The sequence below is a fragment of the Pseudoliparis swirei genome, chromosome 22, assembly GCF_029220125.1.
Source record: "Pseudoliparis swirei isolate HS2019 ecotype Mariana Trench chromosome 22, NWPU_hadal_v1, whole genome shotgun sequence".
Lineage (NCBI taxonomy): Eukaryota > Metazoa > Chordata > Actinopteri > Perciformes > Liparidae > Pseudoliparis > Pseudoliparis swirei.
Genome location: NC_079409.1, coordinates 21,551,245 through 21,577,450, shown reverse-complemented (window position 1 = coordinate 21,577,450; position 26,206 = coordinate 21,551,245). Strand labels below are relative to the sequence as shown.

At 48.1% G+C, this 26,206-nt stretch overlaps 1 protein-coding gene across 1 annotated transcript in view; it reads left to right on the top strand.

Moving 5' to 3' along the window:
* tshz1 (teashirt zinc finger homeobox 1) overlaps positions 1-1,963 on the top strand; it is a 41,718-nt gene extending 39,755 nt beyond the window's left edge. Inside the window, exon 3 of the mRNA XM_056444906.1 lies at positions 1-1,963. This exon is cut by the window's left edge and continues 1,555 nt beyond it. Coding sequence (XP_056300881.1) covers positions 1-1,963 — 1,963 coding nt within the window.
* Positions 1,964-26,206: the final 24,243 nt, after the last annotated feature.

The window sequence follows — 26,206 nt, the reverse complement described above, 5'->3', positions numbered from 1 at the left end:
CCAGCCGGTGTCGCCCGCCCTCTCCTCCGGCTCAGAGGAGAAGAGGAAAGGAGGCGAAGATGAAAAAGTCGAAGGCGATGAGCCAGTGGAGAGAAAAATCAAGGAGGAGAGAGACGACCCGGGTGAGAAATCCGAGACGAACGCCACGTCGTACAAGTACCTTAGAGAAGAAGATCTGGAGGAGGCGCCGAAGGGGGGTTTAGATATTCTCAAATCCCTCGAGAACACGGTATCCAGCGCCATCAGCAAGGCCCAGACGGGCACGCCCACATGGGGCGGCTACCCAAGCATTCACGCCGCCTACCAGCTGCAGGGCGCCATGAAGAGCTCCGGCTCCCTTCTGCACCCGATGGTCCAGAGCGTCCAGATGCAGCCCATGTTCAACAGCGGGCTGCGAGGCCTGGTGACCGACCCCGGCTCGGTCATCCACTCGCCCCGGAGCCCTTCCTCCCCGACCCCCCTCAGGAGCAACGTCACCGCCATGGAGGAGCTGGTGGAGAAAGTGACCGGGAAAGCTGCCACAGTGAAGAGAGAGAAGGAGGAGAAGACGGTGAGCCTGGAGCGATGCCGGCCGCCATCGCTAGCGAAGTCCCTGTCTCCCGCGCTGCGAGAGCAGCGGGAGCGATTAGCTTCTCCGCATGACCTTTCCGCGGGTAAGCCGTCTGGCGCCAGAAGCAGCAGCCCGCGCTGCGCCGAGTCCGAGCTCGTCTGCAAGAAGGAGCCCAAAGAGAGCCTCTTGGATGGCCACGGCAGCCACTCGAGGAGCGGCTCCGAGGCGTGCCGCTCCCCGCTAACCAACGGCAACGGTCTCGGCATCATCACCGATCACTCGCCGGAAAGTCCCTTCATCAACCCTCTCAGCGCCCTCCAGTCGATCATGAACACACACCTGGGTAAGGCCTCCAAGCCGGTCAGCCCCGCCGCGGACCCTCTGTCCATGCTTTACAAGATCAGCAACAGCATGATGGACAAGCCGGCTTTCAACACAACTCACCAGGCCAAGCCGGCCGAGCCCATCAACCACTATCCGCTGTACGAGAACAGTGACCAGCCCATAGACCTCAGTAAAAGTAAGGCCGCCATTAACAGTAACAGCAACAATAACAACAGCAGCAGCATGCTCTTGACCAACAACGCCGTCAACGGGAACAAACCCCTCATTTCCCTCCCGGACTCGGTCTCCTCCCCTCTGAGGGAGAACGCCCTGATGGACATTTCCGACATGGTGAAGAACCTCACCGGCCGACTGACGCCCAAGTCTTCGACTCCCTCCTCGATCTCGGAGAAGTCGGACGCCGACGGCAGCGCGTTCGAGGACGCCCTCGACGACCTCTCTCCGGTGCATAAGAGGAAAGGGAGGCAATCCAACTGGAATCCCCAGCACCTCCTCATCCTCCAGGCGCAGTTTGCCTCCAGCCTGAGGGAGACCCCGGAGGGCCGCTTCGCCATGACTGACCTGGGCCCCCAGGAAAGGGTCCACATCTGTAAGTTCACAGGCCTCTCCATGACCACCATCTCCCACTGGCTGGCCAACGTCAAGTACCAGCTGAGACGGACCGGGAGCACCAAGTTTCTCAAGAACATGGACTCGTGCCAGCCCGTGTTCCTCTGTGGCGACTGCGCCTCCCAGTTCAGGACTCCCTCCTCCTACATCGGCCACCTGGAGTCTCACCTGGGCTTCGGCATGAAGGACCTGTCCAAACTGTCAACCGAGCACCTTCGGGAGCAGCAGGCTGCCTCAAAGGTGATCACGGACAAAATGACATTCGGCGGCCCCCTGTCGGCCGTGACCACGGCAGAGGACGACGCCGGCTCCGTGTACCAGTGCCGACTTTGCAACAGGACATTCGTCAGCAAGCACGCAGTCAAACTGCATCTCAGCAAGACCCACGGCAAGTCTCCGGAGGACCACCTGGTGTATGTCACCGCGTTGGAGAAACTGGACATGATGGAGAAGGTTTAAAAAAGTGGGAGGGGGGAGGGATGGAGGGAGGGAGGGAGGGGGGGGGGTCTCGAGCTGAGAGTAGAGACTTGACAGCTGTGGAACTGACTAGAATTGCATTGCACTAAAATGACATTGTTCACAGTTACTGCACTGGGCCGAACTGAGCCGCGGGAAGAAGAAGAGAACACGGTCTTATTTTATTTTCTGGGTTGCGATGACTGCCTGACTGGACCACGTCGTTTCATGTTGATTTGTTTTTGTTTTTGCCAAGCTTTTATTTTCTTCTTTTTTTTTACACTTATTTTGTAATATATTTATATGCTATTTGTCTGATCTGTGCATGTATTTTAGTGAATCAAGGTTAAACACAAGATTTTAATCTTTTCATGGCAAAAATACAACTACTGCTTCAACGGTAAAAGTGGCGAGTGGAAACATATTTGGCGGGAGAGAAAAACTGTAAAATACTTGATATGAAGAAGGTGGAAATTCAATGTATACACCAAAAGAATGAAAGAATACCCTGAAAGACTGAAGTAGCACCTTAGACAGTTGAACTCTGAATTTGTAAAGAGGACATGTTTTGAGATATCTTGCATTTGTCAAAATCCTTCAGATTTTAAGAGATCGAGGACCATCATTTCCCCCTCTTCCTCCTTTTGTTGGGCTCCTGTCACTGCGATGTTTCTGATGATGAATGACCTGCTCATAAATCTGTCGGCGTATTTGAAGAAAAAAAAGAAGAAAAGATCACGTGGACATTTTGGGAAAAAGTGAAATGCTGCTTCTTGGTTACGAGTCGACGGAAATGAATTCAGTATGCAAAGTTTGCTCAAAAAAACCTTTTCCTTGTCGTGAAGTATCACCTTATAGCAATTTTCCAGTTGTATGGTTTGTTACAACATTCTCTTTCTAAATTGTGTCGCTTTATTCAACTGTAAAGAGAGCAGTGCGTTACATGTAAATGATTACCAGTGAAATGTCAGTACCGTGAGACATACCTTACCAACGGCTCTACATTCTTTGTATCTTAAGGTGTGTGCATTCTCTAACTTTTATATCGTCATTTTATATACAAAAATGATTACGGGGGAAAAAAATGCATAAAAACAGATGGTGTATATAGATATATGCTGTAGAGCGACAACAAATTTCCTTTTTTTAAAGAAAAATACAAATTTAGCTTCTTTGGCTTGGTTTACAGAAATGATTTTAATTATACTTGCATCCAATTTGATGCATGACGACACGGTGTGGACAAAATAAATAAGCGATGCACAATGACGATACATTTCAATGTTTTATCCGACGATTATTGTACAACAAAAAAAAGAAAAAAAACTTTTTAGCAACCATTTAAAAGTTTTGTTTCATTTCTTTCTCAATTGTAAAATAAACCCCAAAGCAGTTGTTAACAGTCGTCCGTCTGCGTGTTCATTTGTCACGGGCGGTGCACTCAACGTGCATCACGTTCCACTGGAAAGCGGTCACACCATATCAAATCACACCATATCGAATCATAACACAGTGTCATGGGAGCGTCCAAAAGGCCCTAAACTCACCCTTCCACCCTTCCACTTTTAGAGAAAAGGGAAAAGTCGTACTTCTAACTGATGACCGAGGCGATGGTGAGTATAAATGATGAAGATGATGGGCGTGAGGAGTCTGTGAGGGCGGCCATTGTTCTGCCGGGAACTCCTGCTCGGCTTGTGACCGGCCTTCGGAGGGTCCTCTGAAAGCATCAGTGTTGTCTTCACGACGGCGGCGTACTTTTCGCCCGTCTTCTTGGAACAGAATCAGACGTCTGGTACGAAGCCTCCTGACCGGCAACCGAGGAGGAACCGGTCACTCCCTTTTCCACTTGTGTGTGCGGCGTGTGCCACGTCTGAGCACATCGCCTCAGATGAAACACGAGTCACGGATACGTGACTCTGGTTCGATGGATCCTGGATGACCGCCTGAGTTCTGGGTCACTCGGAATCTCGTGATTTCGCGAGAAGATCTCGGGGTGACACGGGAACTTATACCCGGCCGGGGGTCGTCCGAGGTCACAGGCGTGTGCGCGAGACGGAAGGTCTCCAGAGCTGAGCGTCGCCTCCGGCGGTCAGGAAGGGGGAAATGGAACGCCGCCGAAGGCTGAAGCGCCGATCTATTTTTCCGTTTTTTGTGGTTTATCGACCGAAGATTTTGTCGTTTGTTGTTTTTTTCCCGCTGCGAGCGCGGCGGGTTTGTGTGCGGTGTAGAAGACGTCGTCGCCTCTCCACTTCATTTACTTTGTACACGATATCACAAATTACTAATTCTCCCTCAGAGGGCTTTACAGTCTGGACTCGTACGACATCCCTGACCTTTGACCTCACATCGGATCAGGGAAAAACTCCCAAAAAATAGGGGAAAAAAAACTTTTCCCGGGGAAAAAAATGAACGCTTGCGTGGAAGATGTGTGCACTTCATTTATTTACACTCACCAAGCAGCTTTTCTACGTCGCCTCGAGTCCTCCTCGTCTCTGCGCCGCGTTCACGGCCTTCGCGTTTAGCTTCACCGAGAGCCTGAAAAAAGTGATTCCTCGGTGCACCGTGACCTCTACATGACCCCCCCCCCCCTTCCCACTCAACAACTCCTGGTGCTCTTCTTCCTCGTGAGGAATGCGATCTCTCGTCCGGCCCTCACACTGCCAGCCTTTGTGCGGATGACGCGCGGCGCGCTGCCGTGTGACGACTTCCTGTTCCCTCACACTCGCGTCGTGTCTCGTGTCGGCTGAGTCAGTCACACACGCACACACACACACACACACACACACACACACACACACTCTCTCGCTCTCTCTCTCCCACCGGCTGCATTAGCGCGAGTGTCTTTGTGCAATTACGCACCTCCTCGATCCGGCTGCACCTCGCCGTGTTGATACACGGATTCAGTGACAAAGGAAACACCGGCGGAGGGCAGATTAGCCCGGCTGGAGATGCAGCTTCCTTCGGGGGAGGGAAGGGGGAGAGAGAGAGAGGGGGGGTGGGGGTTCTGCTAGAGTTGGGTTATAATAAAAAATTAAAAACCCAAACCAGGCAGATAAACAAGCAACATTGGGAGGAGATAGTGTTCCCAACAACACCTCGTAGGTTTCATACCCCACCCGGCTAAACCCGTGGGTTTTTTTTCTCTCTCGCTGCGCCGCCAGAGGCTCCCGCCGCCTGCTTTGTTGGAGATCAGCGCCACTGTTTCCTGTGCGTATTCTATGTAAATTACATGCGATAATCGCCACGCGCGGCACAATGCATCGGTTCCCGCGGTGCAAACGGAAACCGAGGGCAGATAAACGGGGGCTGGGCACATTTGCATAGCCTTTGTGTGTGTGTGTGTTTGTGTGTGTGTGTGTTTGTGTTTTTTTGGGGGGCGCCGCTCGAACGTGAGCCCTGAGGATTGGGAGGGATTTCCTCGAGGTTTTGTATAAGTAAATGCCTTCTTCCGCTCGGGGCTGGGGGCCATTATGTACGGCAGACAGGGGTGGAAACGGAATAACAAAACCACCTGAGCGGCTGGGAACACGGGGAGTCAACCGGCACAGAGCCGCCACGTATCGGTGTTTGCATGGCAGCGTGTGCTCTTTACACTCTGCTGTGTGTGTGTGTGTGTGTGTGTGAGACAATGACAGAGAGATGTCCTTCCGCGGTTAGGAGATCAAAGAGGAGGGGAGGGGGCGTGTCTCCTCAGAAGTTCATCTCTAAAGCTCCAGGCTGTGTCGTCACCTCCAACGTGTGTGTGTGTGTGTGTGTACGCTCGAAGGGAAACCACACACACACACACACACACCTGTGGTTTCCCCGACACGGCTTATGTTCCCGGCTCCTTGTTCCTGGTTTTGCTCGGCGGCGTGAAGATCGGCGTCAGCCTCGAGAAACAAAGACGCGAAGCGGCGCCAGGCGGCTGTAAAAAACCTCCAACTTTGCACGAAACTCCGACGTAAAAGGTTTTAACACCCAAACAAACGACGTCTGACGGAGAATCGATGAACAAAAGCGCCGTCGATCGGGAGCCTTTTGAACCGGATCGGGAAGTAAGGTCGGGGGGAATCTGTTCGGATCCTGATAAGACGCCGAGAAGTGATCAGTATTCACGCCGAGCACCAGATACCCGCCCCGCTCCTTTTGTATGTTGATTTTTTTGTACAGTTGAGTCAATTATACATGCGGTAAAATGTGTTTTCTACTTCCCATCAGGGTTCTGCATGGCACCAGAAGGTTCTATTCACAACACCACAGCTATTTGTTTCATTATTTTTACATTTATTTTGATTTAATCATGACAGCAGATCAGGGTACTGGCTAAATGCTGGATTTTGTATATGTTAATTTCTTGTACTTTTAGAGTATTTCAAAAAGTTGGTAATTTGATGCTTTAAGTTCTGTCATCACACGAGTAGAAACCAAAAGTCCAGATGAACTGAACAAAAATAAAGCAGATGAGGAGGGGAGAAGCAGCAGGGGGCGGAGCTCTACAGAGGACACGCCCTGCGGGTTGGTGAGTTACCGGAAACACGTTTTAACCGACCTATTTCATGAAAAAAATCTTTTCCTGAAGTGATTTGTGCTTTTCTTTGAGGGAAACTACATTTCCTTGAGTAAAATAGTAAATAAGGATCCTCTCTCCACCTAGAACACATTGTGCGTATACGCAGGTTTTGCATAAACGTTCTAGGTAAAAAAAACTCTCAAGGAAAACAAGTTGTGGATTCACAAAAAGCTTCTACGCTGCACTCAATACATTTAGGAGTGAATGACGTTTGAGAACCGCGATAAAAGACGTACGCCTTTTTACTTTAGCATTTCTTTCTTGACACCCCATCGAGGTGATGAGATGAGGTCCATCACAGCCTGAATGTATTCACACAAAGAGCTTCTGATTCATCAACATCTGTTTACTATCGTTCTCTTCTTTCAACTCAGATAGATCGAGAAAAAAGACGCCATGTTACGTCCTTGATGCTCTATGTGCGAGACTCCGCTGAGAGTCAGTGTCAATTCAATTCAGTTTATTTGTAGAGCCCATTTTCACAAATAAGAAATTTTCCTCAGAGGGCTTTACAATCTGTACACATAGACATCCCTGACCTTTGACCTTTGACCTCACATCGGATCAGGAACAACTCCCAGACAACCCTTCACGGGGAAAAAAAAGTGAAGAACCCTTCAGGAGAGAACAGAGGAGGATCCCTCTCCAGGATGGACAGAACAATAGATGTCATGTGACCAGAAGGAATCATTACACACACATTAAAACACAGGAACAACACAATGAAGATGACAGAGTGGATGAAGAGTTGGTAGTCGGCATATTCCACCATCCAGACCTCCACCATCCATCAGATGGAGGAAGAGAGGAGGAGTGGGCGGCGTCTCAACGGTGGGCGGAGTCTCAGTCGGGCAATGGCGTAGTTGATAGTCGGCATATTCCACCATCCAGACCTCCACGCTCCATCAGACTGATGGGATCTATGCCGTGAAGTCCAAAGGACTCCGCGGTCAGTGTGTGTGTGTGTGTGTGTGTGTGTGTGACGGACACGCGGCGCTCTGTCATCGGGGAGGGTTCACTCTGCGTCGCCTGTGGAGGATGACGGCGTCTGACGGACGGAGGAGATCGTCTCGCTCTGCCTCCGCAGTTATGACGAGGCGGCGGATGAGAAGTGCAGGTGCGTCGCCGGGCCCTTCGTCCATCACGGGACCGGAGAGGGTCCTCCATCGAGGTGCATGAGGGATGTGGGTTTGCCAAACAAGATGCGACACCTATCCATTCTCTATTTATTTATCTATTATCTATTTTATTTCTCCTTCATATCTCTGACTTGTATATAGCCGTAAACCATGCCACGCATTTCATAACACGCTCCAGATTCCAACAGGAATCCCTCCCTCTCTCTCTCTCCCTCTCTCCCTCTCTCTCCCTCTCTCTCCCTCTCTCTCTCTCTCTCTCCTCTCTCTCTCTCCCTCTCCCTCTCTCTCTCTCTCTCCCCTCTCTCTCTCTCTCCCCTCTCTCTCTCTCTCTCTCTCAGTTCACGCTGAGCGTCAGAGCGACAGGGTGTGTGTGTGAGAGCTGTGGAGCGTTGTCTGTGTGTTTCTCTCTTCTCTGTTCTTTCATAGTTGTTTGTATTTAGTTTATGTGGTGCATTAGTTGGGTTTCACAGTAGTTTAATTTGTTTGGTGATTAGTTGGGTTTTTCTCTGGGTGTCTTCCCGCTGCGGTGCCTCACCGGGCTCGTGCGTGGCAGAAATGTTTGCCCGATTCCCCGCCGCTCACGGGGAGACACGGGATTAAGATCTCCGGTGACTCCTCGTGCAGCGTGGAGGAATTGGCTCGGGCAGTCGGGAAGAAAGTCGGGTTCAGCAGCGTGAAGTCCGCCGGCAAGATGAACGGGTTGTGATCTTCCTGGATCAGGTGGGGAAGGTGAGCCAAGTGGTAGAGGAGGGTCTCTCGGTGGGAGATTTGTTTGTGCAGGTGTTTCCGCTGGATCAGCCGTCCACCAGAGTCCTCGTGTCAAACGTCCCTCCGCTCATCTCCGATGAGTTTCTCAGCAGAGAGCTCTCCCGGCACGGAAAACTGGTCTCCCGATGAGAGATCTCATCGGGGTTCAAGGAGAGCTCGATGAAGCACATCATGAGTCATCGTAGATCGGTTTATATGATACTCAACGACCGGAGCGCGGAGTTAAACCTGCGCTTCAGCGTCAGAGTAGATGATTTCAACTATAACGTCTACGCGTCTTCGCCGGCGATGAAGTGCTTTCGTGCGGAGAGGAGGGGCACACCGCGAGGGTTTGCTCGGCGCGGCGACCCTGCACCAGCTGGTCCGGGCGGCTCGGGTCCGTCCGGCGCGCGTCGCGCTACACCAGCGTGGGCGCCGCTGGTGCGGCGGCTGCGGCTGCGGCAGCAGGGATTGCAACCGCGGCGTCAATGAGAGGAGACGCTGCGGAGCGCCGGGGACGCTGCGGCTGCGGGGCCGCCGATTCCAGCGGAGGGCGGCGGCGTCACTGCTGCTGTATCTGACACACATGTGGTGAGTATGAATGAGGGAGTGAGTGATGGTGGTGATGGTGGCGATGGGGTAAGGGTGGCGAGGGGAAGAGGGTGGGAGGCTGGACAGGGAGTGAGGACCAAGAAAATGGAGGGATGTGGGGGATCTGCCAAGAGCAGTGGGGTAGAGGCGGTGGGTGAGGTGGGAAGTGGGGAGGAGGAAGGAAAACAAGAAAAAGAAGGGGGGAAAAACAAAAACAAAAAAGATTAAAAAAACAAACAAAAATATTGGTGATGGTGGTGATGGTGGCACGGGCTTAGAGGTGGAAGTGGGGAGTGGGGTGGAGAATAATGAGAAAAGTGAGAAAGAGGAGGAAAAGGAAATAAAGGCGAGGACAAGGGTGGTGAGAAGCCCATAGAGGGGTAGGGCAGGTGGGGGGAGGCGAAGAGGTGGAGGAGGACGGTGCAGAGGAAGAGGGGCGGAGCAGGTAGAGATGGATGAGGAGGAAGCAGGGGGCAGAAAGGAGCCCCAAAAAAGAAAGAAGAGCGGCCAGAGTGCAGCGAGGCCAAGGCCAGCAGGGTGGAGGAGGAGGAGGAGTGAAGGGGGGGGGCCGGTGGAGGACAGCAGTGTTGAGGAGGGGGCAGACGACAGCGATTCTCCTCTAATTTTAACAAACAGTCAAGCTCAAAACTTCATACAGTGGATGAAATAAGCCAGTTTTACACAGAACAAAAACAAAAGGAAAGTGGAGGTCAGGGATCACTTCCTGACCTCGTGAACTGTACAGTCTTGCCGATATTATATGAAAAGAAAAAGTTTGAAAAGCAAGAGGTTTTAGGATTAAAAGATTTTACTCAAAGTAAAGGAGTGCATCCAGCAGGGGAGGTGGAGAGCTCCAATGTGGGTTTTATTTGATTTGTTGATTTTAAGTTTTATTTGTTTTTAAACTCTTTTCTTTTAATGAACACATTCAGAGTCGGAGTTTTAAACGTAAATGGAGCGAGGACAGTAAGAAGAGAACATCTATTTATGAATTTAACAAGATGAAAGCCAACGATGTTCTCTTCTTACAAGAGACGACAGCGACAGCACCAACGAGGCGGACTGGAGGAGGGAGTGGGGGAAGTCCTACTGAGCCACAACACCAACCTCAGCGGAGGTGGGCTTCCTCTTCTCCAGGGCCTTCAGCCCGCGGTCACTGGAGGTCAAACACATCGTGGAGGGGAGGCTGTTCTTTGTGAAAGCACGGTTCGACCTTTTTAATGTTGTTTTAATTAATGTCTATGCTCCAACAACGGGCAGAGAGGAAGCTGGTTTTATCCAAAATTAATGATGTTTTAAATGACTGTGCCTCGGAGGATTTTTTATTCTTGGGGGGGGATTTTAACTGCACAGAGGATGATTTTAAAGACAGAAATCACACAGAGCCACATCCAGCTTCACAGCAGGTGCTGAGGAGGCTGGTCCATTCTCATGGCCTGGTGGACGTGTGGAGAAGGATGCATCCGGACTGCCGACAGTACACATGGTCCCACGTTAGGGAGGGAAGGATCTCCTCAGCCAGGTTAGACCGTATTTATGTTTTTAAGCACCATTTTAGTATTTTAAAAATGTGCAGCATTGTTCCGGCTGGTTTTACTGATCACTCTTTGGTTTTATGTCATGTTTTATTAGGAACTTTTACCCAGGAGCGCATATTGGCATTTTAATACAGTTTTAACTTTCGATAGGAGTTTTAGAGAGGTGTTGTTTTATTTTTGGGACTTTTTTTTAGGCTGAGGAAGAGTGATTTTAATAATCTTAGGCAGTGGTGGGACCGTGGTAAGGTAGAAATTAAGCTCCTTTGTCAGCAGCACACTTTCAACGTCACTAGAGACGTCACCAGATCTATGAAGGACCTGGAGACTGAGATAGTGGACCTAGAAAGTTTGAGCGAGTCCACAGGAGATCGAGGACATATTGAAGTCCTCAAAAGTAAAAAGGCACTCTCGCCGACCTGTTCAGTAGAGTACAAGGCGCACTGGTCAGGTCCCGATTCCAGACCATCGCGAGATGGACACTCCTCTAGCTTCTTCTTCGGCCTGGAGAAGAGGGTGGGCAGGGAGTGATCCACTCACTGCTGACGGACGCAGGGCAGCGGTTGTGGAGCCAAGCCAGATCCGGAAGCGGCGGTGGGGTTTACTCCTCCCTTTATGCCACTGAGTATAGGGAGGAGGAGAGTCGACGGAGGGGCTCTGTGGGAGCTGCCTCAGGTCTCCGAGGAGACTAATGAGGAGCTCGACAGACCCATAACCCCCAAGAGCTGAAAGCTGCCCTGCAGGAATGCAGGAGGGCGCCCAGGATCGACGGCCTCCCGCTGAGTTTTACAAGAAATACTGGGATGTCCTCGGAGGACATCCTAGACGCTTCAACGAGTCTGGCCTCTGGTTCCATGCCGATGTCCTGCCGGAGGGCAGTGCTGACGCTACTGCCAAAAAAGGGAAACCCGCAGGATATCGGTAACTGGCGCCCTGTGTCTCTGCTGTGTGTGGATTACAAGCTTCTGTCCAGGGTCCTGGCCTCCAGGCTGAGGGGAGCTATGGAGCAGGTCCTCCATCGGGACCAGACCTACTGTGTGCCCGGCAGGTCCATGGTGGATAACGTCCACCTCATTCGGGATGTTTTGGAGGTCTCCAGCTCGTTGGGTATGGATACTGGTCTGATTTCTCTAGATCAGGAAAAGGCTTTTGACCGCGTTGAACACGGTTTCCTCTGGAAAGTTCTGGGGAAGTTTGGGTTCAGCGCTGGTTTCATAGCTAAGATCAAGGTGTTGTACAGTAATGTTGAGAGTGTGCTGAAGATAAGCGGCAGGCTGTGTGCTCCTTTTAGAGTGAGTAGAGGGGTCCGGCAGGGCTGTGCTCTGTCCGGGATGCTCTACGCACTCTCCTCGAGCCCTCCTCATTAAAATACGCTCTAGCCTGCATGGTTTGGTTTTACCTGGTTTTAATGGAAGAATGATTTTATCGGCATTTGCCGGCAGCGTCGTTGTTTTTATTAAAAGCCAAAAGATGTAAACCTTTCAAAACAAATAGTACATGATTTTAGCACGCATCATCAGCGAGGTGAACTGGAAGAAAGCGAAGCCCTCGCTGTGGGGGAGTGGCGTGGCGACCTCGGTTCTTCCACAAAACTCATATGGAAGGCAGACGGTTTTAAATATTTAGGAATAAACCTAGGGAATCCGACCTTGGTCCAGAAGAACTGGGAGGCGTCACAGAGAAGATAGAGGAAACTTTCCAAGTGGAAGTGGCTCCCCAGATGTCTTTTAAAGGTAGAGTACTGGTTTTAAACAATCTTATTGCATCCCAACTGTGGCACAGGTTGACCTGTTTAGACCCTCCTCGGGCTTCTTAGCCAACATACAAAGAAGATGGTGGATTTCTTTTGGGAGGGTCTACACTGGGTGCCACAGGGGTGCTGTTTTAGCCAGAGAGGAGGGGACAGGGCCTTGTCCACCTGGCCAGCCGGACGGCCACTTTTAGATTACAGTTTGTTCAGAAGTTTTAACGAGTCCGGGTTTTAGTGTGGCGAGGCGTGGCCAGCTGCATCCTCAGGCGTGCTGACAACCTGGGGCTGGATACTGCTCTGTTTTTAATAGACCCCAGCTTTTAAAACTAAGTGGGCTGCCTCCTTTTTATCAGGGTGTTTTTAGGTCGTGGGCCCTTTTTAAGCACGAAGGTGCCCACAGTCTGACTCTCTGTTCTGGTTGTTGAGAGAACCATTAATTCACGGGCAAAACTAGACATTAGCAGCAGCGTCACCCTGGACTAGCGGGCGCTGCGAACAAAGACCCTTGCCTGCAGCAGTTGGTGGATGCAGTGGGGCCGACGCTGAGCGACCCCGGCCCTGGGCTCCTGCTGGGATGCATTCCGACCGGGTGGCGAGGCTCCTGGAGCTGTGGAGGCAGAGGCTGACCGGGTTGGAAGGAGCCTCCTCAACGACTACAGCCAGCAGAGAGCAGAGCCGGACCCTGCAGACCCCTTCCCAGACATCTCCTCAGCCCGGGGCTAGGGGACTCACCGCCCCTGCTAAGAACAGCCACCCAGAAAACTGCACACTGAACAAAGCAGACAAGAAGACTTTGTATTTTAACCTCGTGAAGAGCATCAACAGGTCCAGACTGTGCAACAGACCGCCCACTGTGTGGTCAGAGACTTGGTCATGGAGGCCCTGGCCCGCAGTGGGGGTCCTATACAAGCCTCCCTAAAGAAAGGACCGCTGACCTCCAGTGGCGGATTTTACGGTGCTGGCGCTGGATTTGGTAATTTGATGCTTTAAGTTCTGTCATGGTGAGTTACCGAAACACGTTTTAACCGACCTATTTCATGAAAAAATCTTTTCCTGAAGTGATTTGTGCTTTCTTTGGGAAACTACATTTGAGTAAAATAGTAAATAAGGATCCTCTTAGAACACATTGTGGGTTTTGCATAAACGTTCTAGGTAAAAAACTCTCAAGGAAAACAGGATTCACAAAAGCTTCAGCTGCCTCAATACATTTAGGAGTGAATGACGTTTGAGAACCGCGATAAAGACGCCTTTTTACTTTAGCATTTCTTTCTTGACACCCATCGAGGTGATGAGATGAGGTCCATCACAGCCTGAATGTATTCACACAAAGAGCTTCTGATTCATCAACATCTGTTTACTATAACTCAGATAGATCGAGAAAAGACGCCATGTTCCTTGATGCTCTATGCGAGACTCCGCTGAGAGTCAGTGTCAATTCAATTCAGTTTATTTGTAGAGCCCATTTTCACAAATAAGAAATTTTCCTCAGAGGGCTTTACAATCTGTACACATAGACATCCCTGACCTTTGACTCATCGGATCGGGAACAACTCCCAACCAACCCTTCGGGGAAAAAAAGTGAAGAACCCTTCAGGAGAGAACAGAGGAGGATCCCTCTCCAGGATGGACAGAACAATAGATGTAATGTGTACAGAAGGAATCATTACACACATTAAAACGAGTGGATGAAGAGTTGGTAGTCCCTCCATTCCACCCATCCACATCCACCATCCATCAGAGAGAGGGAGGTGCGGTGTCAAGGAGGTTCAGTCGGCAGTCGGGCCATGGCATACAGGTCGGCATATTATCCAGACCTCCATTCTCCCATCCTCCCTCCGCATCATCAGGCTGATCAAAAAGCGCGACCCGACTCAGAGTGTGTGTGTGTGTGTGTGTGTGTGTGTGTGACGGACAGCGCGTAAACCCTGTCGGGGCGCCTCATCATCGCCTGTGGGACTCGTCGCCTGTGGAGATGACGGCGAGGAATCGCTCTCGCTTGCCTCCGATGAGTGACGAGGCGGCGATGAGAAGGTGCAAGTACAGGCCGTCCACGGCCGCCGTCGGGACCGAGAGGGTCCTCCATCGAGGTGCAGGAGGGATGTGGGTTTGCCAAACAAGATGCGACACCTATCCATTCTCTATTTATTTATCTATTATCTATTTTATTTCTCCTTCATATCTCTGACTTGTATTTCGTAAACCATGCGCGCATTTCATAACACGCCCAGATTCCAACAGGAATAAATCTCTCTCTCTCTCTCTCCCTCTCTCTCTCTCCCTCTCTCTCTCTCTCTCCCTCTCTCTCTCTCTCTCTCTCTCTAATATATCTATATGTGCCTGATCACCTGGGGACATGTCTATAGCTACAAAGATAATCCACACAGCAAAGATGAATGACTTATATCCCATTATCCCGCGTGTGTGCGTACGCTTCAGTCGTTGACCTCCCAGTGGTTTCCTGAACACGAGAACTCCTCCATTCGCCGTCATTTCCAATTTTAGATCAAAGAGGTCAACATAGAAAAGGTATCAAAACCAATTTGTGTTTCCAAAAAAGACCCTTGAGAAATAGTGGCTGGTGCGGTTTTTGATATGCACAAAGACACTTATCCCTTATCTCTCTTTTCAGAGAGAGAAAGAGGAGGAGATGGATAGAGGGTGAAGTGCTCCAGGAATCACTGCTGCCTCCCTGAGATATGATGCTGCTTGATTTTGATCATTGACATTTGCTTTTTCATGCATCCCGAAAAACAAGGCCTCCCTTCCATTAAGGAATTATTCAAATGACCTTCAACAGTGCATGTTTTCCTACAGTTTTGTTGTGGGAATATGAGAACACATACTGACATCTCAATTACTTATGCAAGGCTCAGAGTAGGCCCAGTGGATGCAATCACCGTGTGTGCAATCCTCAGTCATTCCGAATCACAGAGGCTCCCGGACAGACACACATAATTCAGACAAGTCGGACAGGATTTGCATACAAAGACTAAAAAACACCCCCCAAAAAATAGAGGGTATGAATAAAAAATGCACCACCTTGAGCGCGGAGAGAAGGTGGATATGTGAGGAGGGGGAGGAGGGGGAGGAGGGGAGGGCAGTAAATTGTTTTAAAAAGGTCTCACGTGTCATGTTGTGTACGGGTTAGACCGATGGAGACGGAGATGATACTGGAGCTGGCACTTCAGTGGGTACCTCCCAATAGAAGAAATGTTGATAACAATGTATTATTATTATTAATAATAATAAGATTAGGATTATTATTGATAAAGAACAATTTCCTAATTTTACCATTTTATGTAATAATATTTTTAAGAGAAAACATTGGTTAAATACAATGTATTATTATTATTATTAATAATAATAATAATAATATTATTATTAAGGATAGGATTATTCCTGATTATGAACAATTTTCAAATTTCCCATTTTATGGAATAATATTTTGAAGGGATAACATTGGTTGAAAACAATGTATTATTATTATTATTATTAATAAGGATAGTATTATTCCTGATTTTGAACAATTTTCAAATTTCCCCCCCATTTTATGGAATAATATTTTGAAGGGAAAACATTGGTTGAAAACATTGTATTATTATTATTATTACTATTATTACTATTGTTATTAAGATTAGGATTATTATTAATCATGAAAAATTTCCTAATTTTACCCTTTTATGGAATAATATTTTTAAGGGAAACAATTATTATCATTATTACAATTAGGATTAATATTAATAATGTACAATTTTCTTAATTTCCCCATTTTATTCAATGATATTTTTAAGGGAAAACATTGCTTACAATATTTATTTTCAGCAGCAACAACAACAAAAAATCAACATATTTAATATACTAATAATAATAAGTAACCGGTAATAATACAAAGCGGGCCTTTACTGTTGCCACCACCCTCCTGTCTAGATGCCCTCAGTGTACCACCACCACACACTCTCTGACACTGGAACAGACACTGTTGTCCATCTTTATCCCCTTAAAACCTGAGCCCCCCCCCCCACCTCCCCCTTCCGCCCTTCTGGAGGTGACACACTGTCTCATCGTTGCGTGATGGGTGGGTGGGGGGGGGGGGGTGGTAGAGGATTGGGCGAAGGGTTGGGATGGTTGAGGGCAGGCGTAGAGGTGGGGTGGGGGGGTCTACGTCATTAGCGTTGCGGCGGCGGCGGGGGCACCCTGACACATGTCACGGACAGCCAGCCGAGAGCTTCCACGTATGAAGCTGACACGCCGCGCATAACTTACCCCGAGACGCGATCTGCATGCCGAGTTGTTGATCTGTTGTGTTTGCTTTGGACACGGGCTTCTGTGGCAGGGGAGACAGGGGGGGGGGGTATTATGCAGGTGGGGGAGAGGGGCGAGAAGGAGGAGAGCCAAGGTGCAGAGGTGGCTGTGTGTGTGTGTGTGTGTGTGTAGGTGTGTGTGTGTTTGAGGGGGGGTGGAAGCATCTTGGTGTAGCACACACTGAAGGGGCGACACATTTGTCATGTCCACTGAGGAGCAACATACACACAAGCAAGTGCATTCAAATGCACTAATACAGACAACCCAGACTCACACACACACACACACACACACACACACACACACACACTGACGTGCACGTTCACTGTCTGGCGATGTGCATGTTGAGTCACAGGGAAATCACAACCGAGATCTGGTCCCTTAAGACACGTGTTCGCGAGTGAAAGTGAGTAATACTGTTGGCGTGACCTCCGTCAGGTTGTCCTCTGAGCCTCCGAGTTACACCGCGCCGCCGCCGCCACGTGATGTGTGCTTCAGTGAATAAAGCGTCAATTAAATATGTTGTTGTGTTGTTGTGTTGTTGTTGTATTGTAGTGTTGTTGTGTTGTAGTGTTGTTGTGTTGTTGAGTTGTTGTGTTGTAGTGTTGTTGAGTTGTTGTTGTGTTGTTGTGTTGTGTTGTTGTAGTGTTGTTGAGTTGTTGTTGTGTTGTGTTGTTGTGTTGTTGAGTTGTTGTGTTGTAGTGTTGTAGAGTTGTTGTTGAGTTGTTGTGTTGTAGTGTTGTTGAGTTGTTGTGTTGTAGTGTTGTAGTGTTGTTGTGTTGTTGAGTTGTTGTTGTGTTGTTGTGTTGTTGAGTTGTTGTTGTGTTGTTGAGTTGTTGTGTTGTAGTGTTGTTGAGTTGTTGTGTTGTAGTGTTGTTGTGTTGTAGTGTTGTTGTGTTGTTGTGTGTCCTCCCAGATGTGTTTACCTGGATGTGGTGCAGGTGCTCGGGTGATGACTATTCCAACATGTGTAAATATAAATAATAACATTGTAATTTCAATTAATCTGTGATTATCTTTTAGTGTTTTTGTGTGTGACTTTGTGTGTGTGTGTCTGTGGGAAGTGCTCATCACACATCAACTACCCCCACCCCCCTCTTCTTGCCTGGCTCGTTTACATGAATTATGCAAACCACCGGTCCTGTTTAGAGGAGCCCCCCCCCCCCCCCCCCTCTCATCGCGCTCCTAATCCCTGCCGTTGCCGCAGTAACCAAAATTAGACGTGACGGTGAGGTACAGTACGGACCCTCGGGGCCTGTTTCTGGACAGGCCTCATCCCGGGCAGCCTCGGACGAGGATCCGGAGGTCCTGTGAGCCTGTAGGTCACCTGTCCGCTGGTATTACTGTCCTGGTGCTGGTGCTTGATGGGAAATATTCATATTTCATTTGCGCTCCGTCTGCTGCCACGAACATTCAAGCCAGTCAGACGCAGATTGGGCCGGAGCATTCACCTGATGTCGGGGGGGAGGACACGGCCATCTTGTTTGAATGAACTTTATTGGTCTTGTCCCTTGACGTAACCGATGTGCTCTCATGTTTTTCAATTCAATTCAGTTTATTTTTTAGAGCCCGATATCACAATTTACGAATCCCCCTCAGAGGGCTTTACACTCATGTACACATACGACACCCCTGACCTTTGACCTTTCACATCGGATCAGGAACGACTCCCAGGGAAGAGGAAAAAAACCTTTCAGGGGGGAAAAACGAAAGTACGGACAGGAGAATAGACGTCATGTGACCAACATGAAGCATTACAGAGTTACATGAACACAGTCAATGATGTGATGGTTCTCGTACCACGGGGAGGTTGCTGGTTCCACTCCTGCATCTTTGTCCTGGCGGACATCCTGATGCATCCGTAGCTGGAGTCAAATTAAATGAACATAACATTCTTGCATCATGTATATAGATAGATAGATAGATATATACTTTATTAATCCCCAAGGGGAAATTTGTCATCACAGTAGCAGCACCAATAAACGAAACACACGAGAATAAAATATAAAATATAAAATATAAAAAACAGGGATGAAAGATATAGATGTATACAAGTAAAATATAAAATACAAAATGAAGTATATATATGTATATAAAATGGAACATATATGTATATATATAGTATATGTATATATATACACACACAAACAAATATAATACAATGACTGTGCAAAGTATACAAAGTAAAATATAAAATAAAATATATATGTATGTATATATATACAACATATATGCATACACAATACAATACTAATGACTGCAGTGTAAAATTAAATTAAATATAAAAATATTTAATATAGACAGAGTGTGCAAAATGCAAAGTGTGTGTATGTGTGTAGTGTAAATAAATGAAATGTGTGAGGTGCAGATCAACATAGTTAACATCTAGAAACAAAATTAACTTTATTAATAAAATGGTTAAGTTTAAGTCTGTAAATAACTTTGATCAGGGTTAAAGGTCGTCAAATAATTGTAATTTTTTAATTTTAAACAAGGCTTTAAAGCCACTGACGTGTCATGACTCGGGAGATGGAATATTAATACGTTATTAACTTTACATTACGGGGCGGCTGTAGCTCAGTGGGGTCAGGGGGTCGTCCTGCAACCCCAAGGTCGTCGGTTCGAGCCCCGCTCTCCCCATTAGTTGCAAGTGGAAGTGTCCTTGAGCAAGGCACTGAACCCCCAGTTGCTCCCCGGGCGCATCACTGCAGCCCACTGCTCCGTCATAACTAAGGAGGGGTTACATGCAGAGAGTACATGTCGTTGCCTGTGTACATGAACTCTGTGCAATGACAACAGATTGAATCCAGTTATTAATACCGCTGGATAAACAGGTATTTATGTTATATATTTATGTTGTTTTCCTTCTGCATCGTCAGCATACAGAACACGGTCACATGTCCCGGTCCACAAACCTTCATCAGGGGCGATGCGTACGCAGAGCATCTCGTATCAACACATCCACGACCTTTAGTACACATGTTTGGCACCTGCAAAATAATGTGTGTGGGCCGTCTCCAGCCTGTACCCTTTCATTTTGGTAATAGCCCAATTGGAAATGTATTTTCTTTTGACATCATATTCACAAATTTGAAGAAAGGAAAAAAAAACCATGCAGCCTGTAAAATATATCAAAGGCTGTAAATGCGTCGCAGCCCGTAGTAAACAAAGTCAACACCGACACAACAAGGAGGCCAATAAACTGCCTGAATCACCATTCATCATGTGGCTTTAGAAATGGTTCTCTGTAAAAAATCCCTCTGTGAAATTTATGTTGGGGTTTTAAATTCTTGGAACTGAATAACTTCATTTATTCCACAAAGAAACTTCTTTGAAACACGACCGACGGCGATTCAAAGGCGGCGGCGTTCGTTTACGATTGAAATCAGATTGTGTGGAATTTGTAATATTTGGCTCCGAGGCTTTTTTTTAAGCGACGAGATTTTAGGGGGGGGGTGGGGGGCCCGGGTAGACGTTTGCTTGTGCCGAATACAAAGATGTGGCGAGGCGGCGTAACATCTATTTAGCATCGAGACTTCATCCCACGCGGGACGGGATCCGGATGATCCGTCCTCCACGGCCCTGATGGGGGCTCCTCCCTCACCACGGCGACTCAATACCTCGTTGTTAGTTTTTCGCGTGTGGGGGAGTTTTCCAACGGTCTGAAAAAAACCTGCAATGGAAGCTTTTTTTATGGAGAGTTTTAGTGTCACGTAAAGCTCTAAATGCTGTTTCTAAGACTTATATAAAATGATTATTTCCCAGAGGATTTAGACCTCGGGGGCACGTATCGTACATCCATTCCCCTCCTGTAAAGAACTCCGATGTGTTTGTTTGGAATCCCCGCTTTACTCCCAGCCAGCTCAATCACGGCTCCCTGGTGACCCTCCATTAGCATTATTGGTTTTCGTAGTCAGAGGTTGCTGACAGGGTTTCTTGGACTGCAATGAAGACAGAGGACTATCAAGAGGGGCCTTTTTGTTGCTGAGATAAATAACTGACGTCCACGCTGGAGAGGCCTCGGTACAACTGTGGCAGTAGATTTCCTTTTTTAAAATTTATTCAATACTGTAGGTGTTGGAAAAAGTCAAATTTATGATTACCAATAGACATTTGTTCATTCTCCAGATGCAACCGTGTTCACTTTGCTTCGGGCCCCTATGCTGCGTCCTCGTGTGAGTTCACTCGCGTGATTATTTGTGGATTATTCGTTTCATTCGCTTCATTCGCTTCATTCGCTTCATTCGTGGCTTAGAGGGGGCGGGGCTTATCTCTGTGGCTTTACTCCGTGGAAAAAGTTCGCATTTCCGCCATGCATCACGGAAGAACTAACCACCACTACTTCTGCTTTATACTTGTTGAGGACGTCCCATAAACATCGGAACATCCAACACCCTCATGTTTGGGTTCATAAGATTAATATCATATGTATATATATATATTTATATATATATATTTATATATATACATCTTTATATTTCTATATACATGGATATATATATACAGGACTGTCTCAGAAAATTAGAATATTGTGATAAAGTTCTTTATTTTCTGTAATGCAATTAAAAAAACAAAAATGTCATGCATTCTGGATTCATTACAAATCAACTGAAATATTGCAAGCCTTTTATTCTTTTAATATTGCTGATTATGGCTTACAGCTTAAGAAAACTCTAAAATCCTATCTCATAAAATTTTAATATTTCCTCAGACCAAGTAAAAAAAAAGATTTATAACAGCTGAGTGTTTGTCAAGGCTCAGGAAACCCTTGCAGGTGTTTCGAGTTAATTAGACAATTCAAGTGATTTGTTTAATACCCTACTAGTATACTTTTTCATGATATTCTAATATTTAGAGATAGGATATTTGAGTTTTCTTAAGCTGTAAGCCATAATCAGCAATAAATCAGAATAAAAGGCTTGCAATATTTCAGTTGATTTGTAATGAATCCAGAATGCATGACATTTTTGTTTTTTTAATTGCATTACAGAAAATAAAGAACTTCATCACAATATTCTAATTTTCTGAGACAGTCCTGTATATATATACATATTTATATATACTGTATATACATATATATTTCTATATACATATATATATATATATGTATATTTATATGTAGACATATATATAAATATATATATATGTAAATATATATATGTACATTTATATATGTATATATATATGTACATATATATATATGTATATATATACATATAAATATACAAAAATTCGTAAAGATTTTGCTGTGAAGGCAGCATTAATCCTATCTTTAAGAACACCTGACCGCTGCAGTATTTTAGTTTTAAGAAACAAGAGTTACTAAAAGGTTAAATGAAGCAGACCGCCATTGCACGGCAGCTTGCATGTCGTTGTCCCGTTGTTATTCTGAGCCTGTTCATTTCCCAGCCTCATTGGAGCGGTCCATCTGTTTCTCAAAGGTTAGCTGCTTACCAAGCCTACGTTTCCTCACGGTCCTCGAGCGTTTACAACATGCAGTGGGTTGTCATCGACAGGAAAAAAAGTTTGTCTTTCTCCGCTGGTGAAAGACGAAATTTCAGGTTTTGTCACAACATGTTTGATCGAAATAACCGCAGAGGAAAATGTAAACCTGAGATAAACGCGGGGGATCGAGGAGCAACGAATTGAATATGGTAAGACGCGTCTAAAAGTCAACAATTATTGAAAGATTATTTTTCTACGATCAATCAGGGAGAGTGGCTTCTCGCCGTTCATGGTCTGCAGGTGAGTGAAGCTGTGGTGAACGTGGAGCGGACAGACAGTCCAGTTAGCGTCGCGGTGGGAAGGGAGGAAGCTGCAGTTGCTGGGTGTTGATTTATTGGACAGCCTGTCACGTCCTTATGCCTTCGAGATAATTTTACTTCACACACTTGTCTGTGTGTATGTGTGATTTTCAACAGCCATTATAAGCGATTTATAGATGGATCCTACTGGTTCATGAAGGCCACCATTTTGCTTCGAGAATCGGTGGTTTGGAGAAATAATTTCCGACATTAATATATTTAACTAACAAAGACCACGTCGATAGTGATGTGAGTTTACAGTTGGATTATTGTGAATAAATGAATGAAGGAATGATTATCGTCCGGGACGAGAAGGGTAGAAGGGTCGTGGAGAGCGGGTTGGAGGGCTGCGATTGGAGACTGCTGGCGTCCGGTGGTTAGAGAGAACGGAGGGGGTGGAGACTCGTGGGAGTGGAGACTCGTAGGGGTGGAGACTCGTGGACATTCGTGGGGGTGAAGACTTGTGGGGGTGGAGACTTGTGAAGACTCGTGGGGGTGGAGACTCGTGAAGACTCGTGGGGGTGGAGACTCGTGGGGGTGGAGACTCGTGAAGACTCGTGGGGTGGAGACTCGTGGGGGTGGAGACTCGTGAAGACTCGTGGGGGTGGAGACTCGTGAAGACTCGTGGGGGTGGAGACTTGTGAAGACTCGTGGGGGTGGAGACTCGTGAAGACTCGTGGGGGTGGAGACTCGTGGGGGTGGAGACTCGTGAAGACTCGTGGGGGTGGAGACTCGTGGGGGTGGAGACTCGTGAAGACTCGTGGGGGTGGAGACTCGTGAAGACTCGTGGGGGTGGAGACTCGTGAGGACTTGTGGGGGTGGAGACTTGAAGACTGTGGGTGAGACTCGTGAAGACTCGTGGGGGTGGAGACTCGTGGGGGTGGAGACTCGTGAAGACTCGTGGGGGTGGAGACTCGTGGGGGTGGAGACTCGTGAGGGTGGAGACTCGTGAAGACTTGTGGGGGTGGAGACTCGTGGAGACTTGTGGGGGTGGAGACTCATGGGGGTGGAGACTCGTGAGGACTCGTGGGGGTGGTGACTCGTGGAGACTTGTGGGGGTGGAGACTTGTTGAGACTTGTGGGGGTGGAGACTTGTGGGTGTGGAGACTTGTGGGGGTGGAGACTTGTGACGACTCGTGGCGGTGGAGACTCGTAGGGGTGGAGACTTGTGGAGACTTGTGGAGACTCGTGGAGACTCGTAGGGGTGGAGACTTGTGGAGACTCGTAGGGGTGGAGACTTGTGGAGACTCGTGGCGGTGGAGACTCGTGGGGGTGGAGACTTGTGGGGGTGGAGATTTGTTGAGACTCGTGGCGGTGGAGACTCGTAGGGGTGGAGACTTGTGGAGACTCGTGGCGGTGGAGATTTGTTGAGACTCGTGGCGGTGGAGACTCGTGGGGGTGGAGACTTGTGGAGACTCGTGGCGGTGGAGACTCGTAGGGGTGGAGACTTGTGGAGACTCGTAGGGGTGGAGACTTGTGGAGACTCGTAGGGGTGGAGACTTGTGGAGACTCGTGGCGGTGGAGACTCGTGGGGGTGGAGACTTGTGGGGGTGGAGACTTGTGGAGACTCGTGGGGGTGGAGACTTGTGGAGACTCGTGGCGGTGGAGACTCATAGGGGTGGAGACTCGTGGAAACTCGTGGGTGGGGGTTGTCTCTTCTGAAGCCTGGCGGTGCAGTCCCTTATTGTTCCTGTAGTCCTGTCGAAGAGAAACGGGAAGAGAAGAACAGGGATGGAGGGATGGAGGGAGGGAGGGATGGAGAGATGTCAGAGCTGAGACGAAGAGCGAGTGAACAGGCTCGACGTGTTTAAGTTCTGAGGACTCGGATGATTGGCTGAGAGAGGGGGCGTGGCCTTCGTTCCCGAACTATGTTTGTAAGACACCATTTTGGTTTTTTTCCCACACAAGGTGACAACGCCACCACGAAGGAGGCGTTGTCACCTTGTTTCCAGAGACAGAATGATGTCATCCGTCTGTTGAAGAACGACTTGAGGCTAGTTTTTTACTAAAGTCCTTTCCCGCTCCCACATGGCGCTTGTTGATAATATCCGGTTTGCTTGGCGGCTGAACGATGCGTGGAAGCAGTGGAGGGTCTCGCAGGCCGACGGTGGCCCCTTAAAATGTGACTGATGGTCAAACATCTGCTCGCTGTTTTTTATTGCGAAACATCGAAAAAACGGAAAAATAAGAAGCCGGTTGCCACGGTGACTTTTTTTGTGCCCCACAGAGTTTGTGAATTCCGCTTCCTGTTCCTGAAGCGTGAATGGAAGTGACACCGTGCGACGGCGCTACCGACACATTTTCATCCACGGCTAGCCCCACCCAACCTTTTCTGACAACCGGCACCCTCCCCCCCCCTCCCCCCCACCTCCACCCACCTCGCCACCCTGCTTCTCCTTTGTTAAGCCAAGCTCGGAGTGCCATAGACACAGATGAAGGCGTGGAGAAAACACATGCCAAAAAGGCCCCCCTGCCACTCTCACTCTTGCACAGCGACAATGATAGGCTGTCATCACACAGCGATCAGCACTGTCACCCACAACATTGCCGTGCACAAACACACACACACACGCACACATATACACACACACAAGTGCGGGCATGCACGCGAGACACATGCGTCCACACACACACACACAAACGTGCATACACACATACACAGGACCCACGGCTGTGAAAATCCGCACCAGCCTCGACAACACTGACAACCAAGTCACTGCTGTCACTTCAGTTATTTTTACACTGGGGTCTGACAACACATCAAAAATCCCTCTCGCTATGGGAACAACATGAGACCACTGCATCAAGCCCATTAGACGCCACGTGTCACATCAAATATCTAATTATCTGCTATTCAATATTCCCAATTAAGTTAGAGATGTTCACCATGCACATCCGCAGAATAATTCACGGCCGTGTTGTGTATGCTAACGGAGATGAGAAGCCCGGCTTGGCTGTGGAGAAAGAAGAAGAAGAGGAGAGAAAATAAATAAATAAAAATAGAAACCACAGCTGCACTGCTGTCCTGGTGACAGTGAGCAGGCTGAGGTGGATCCTGGAGAGAGTGATCGCTTGCTGTGGTTCAGTCCCGTTTTCTGCAGATACAATCTGACCAGAAACAAAGAGAAAGTGAGAGACACAGTGTGAGCCAGTTATTCTAGTATTTTTTTTGTGACTGGAGGAGGAAGAGTTAACTTTCTTGGCCCTGGCGGCTGTCAGCAAGCAGAAGGCAGCGATGTGATGAGTCTGATTGGCGGCCGATGGCGGTGACATCAGTGGCGGGGCTGTGCGATGGATGCCATCTTGGCCGGCTTGTGATGTGCGGTTTGTCGCCCGGGCTACACGAGGAAGGAAAGCCTTGAAAATACTGCTGGCTGTCACTCAAAGACAAATGTGGTGTAGTTCCCCCCCAAAAATAAAAAGGCCTTCACCAAATACCTTTTTGTTTGTCTCCTTGTCGCAGCCACTAAGGACGTGATCCACCGTGTTGGTTGCAAGTACAACGATAAACTGCTGTTGGCGAAAATCGGTGCAATCGTCGTTTATCTGTAGTGTAGAGCTCACTGCTACACCATTACAAGTGATTCAAGAAAGCCTTCAACAAATAAACTATGTTTGTTGATGGTTATATTTTTATAAATGCAAAGCCTTGTGACTGAGTGAGTGGGCGGGCCTGCTGTGTTGGACCGCGTTAGCTAGAGACTAAACCAGAGTCTGAACCAGAGTCTGAACCAGAGTCTGAACCAGAGTCTGAACCAGAGTCTAAACCCCCCCCCCCCCCCATACATCCCTTGTATGTTTGTAGCCTGAAGCGAGGATCGGCGTC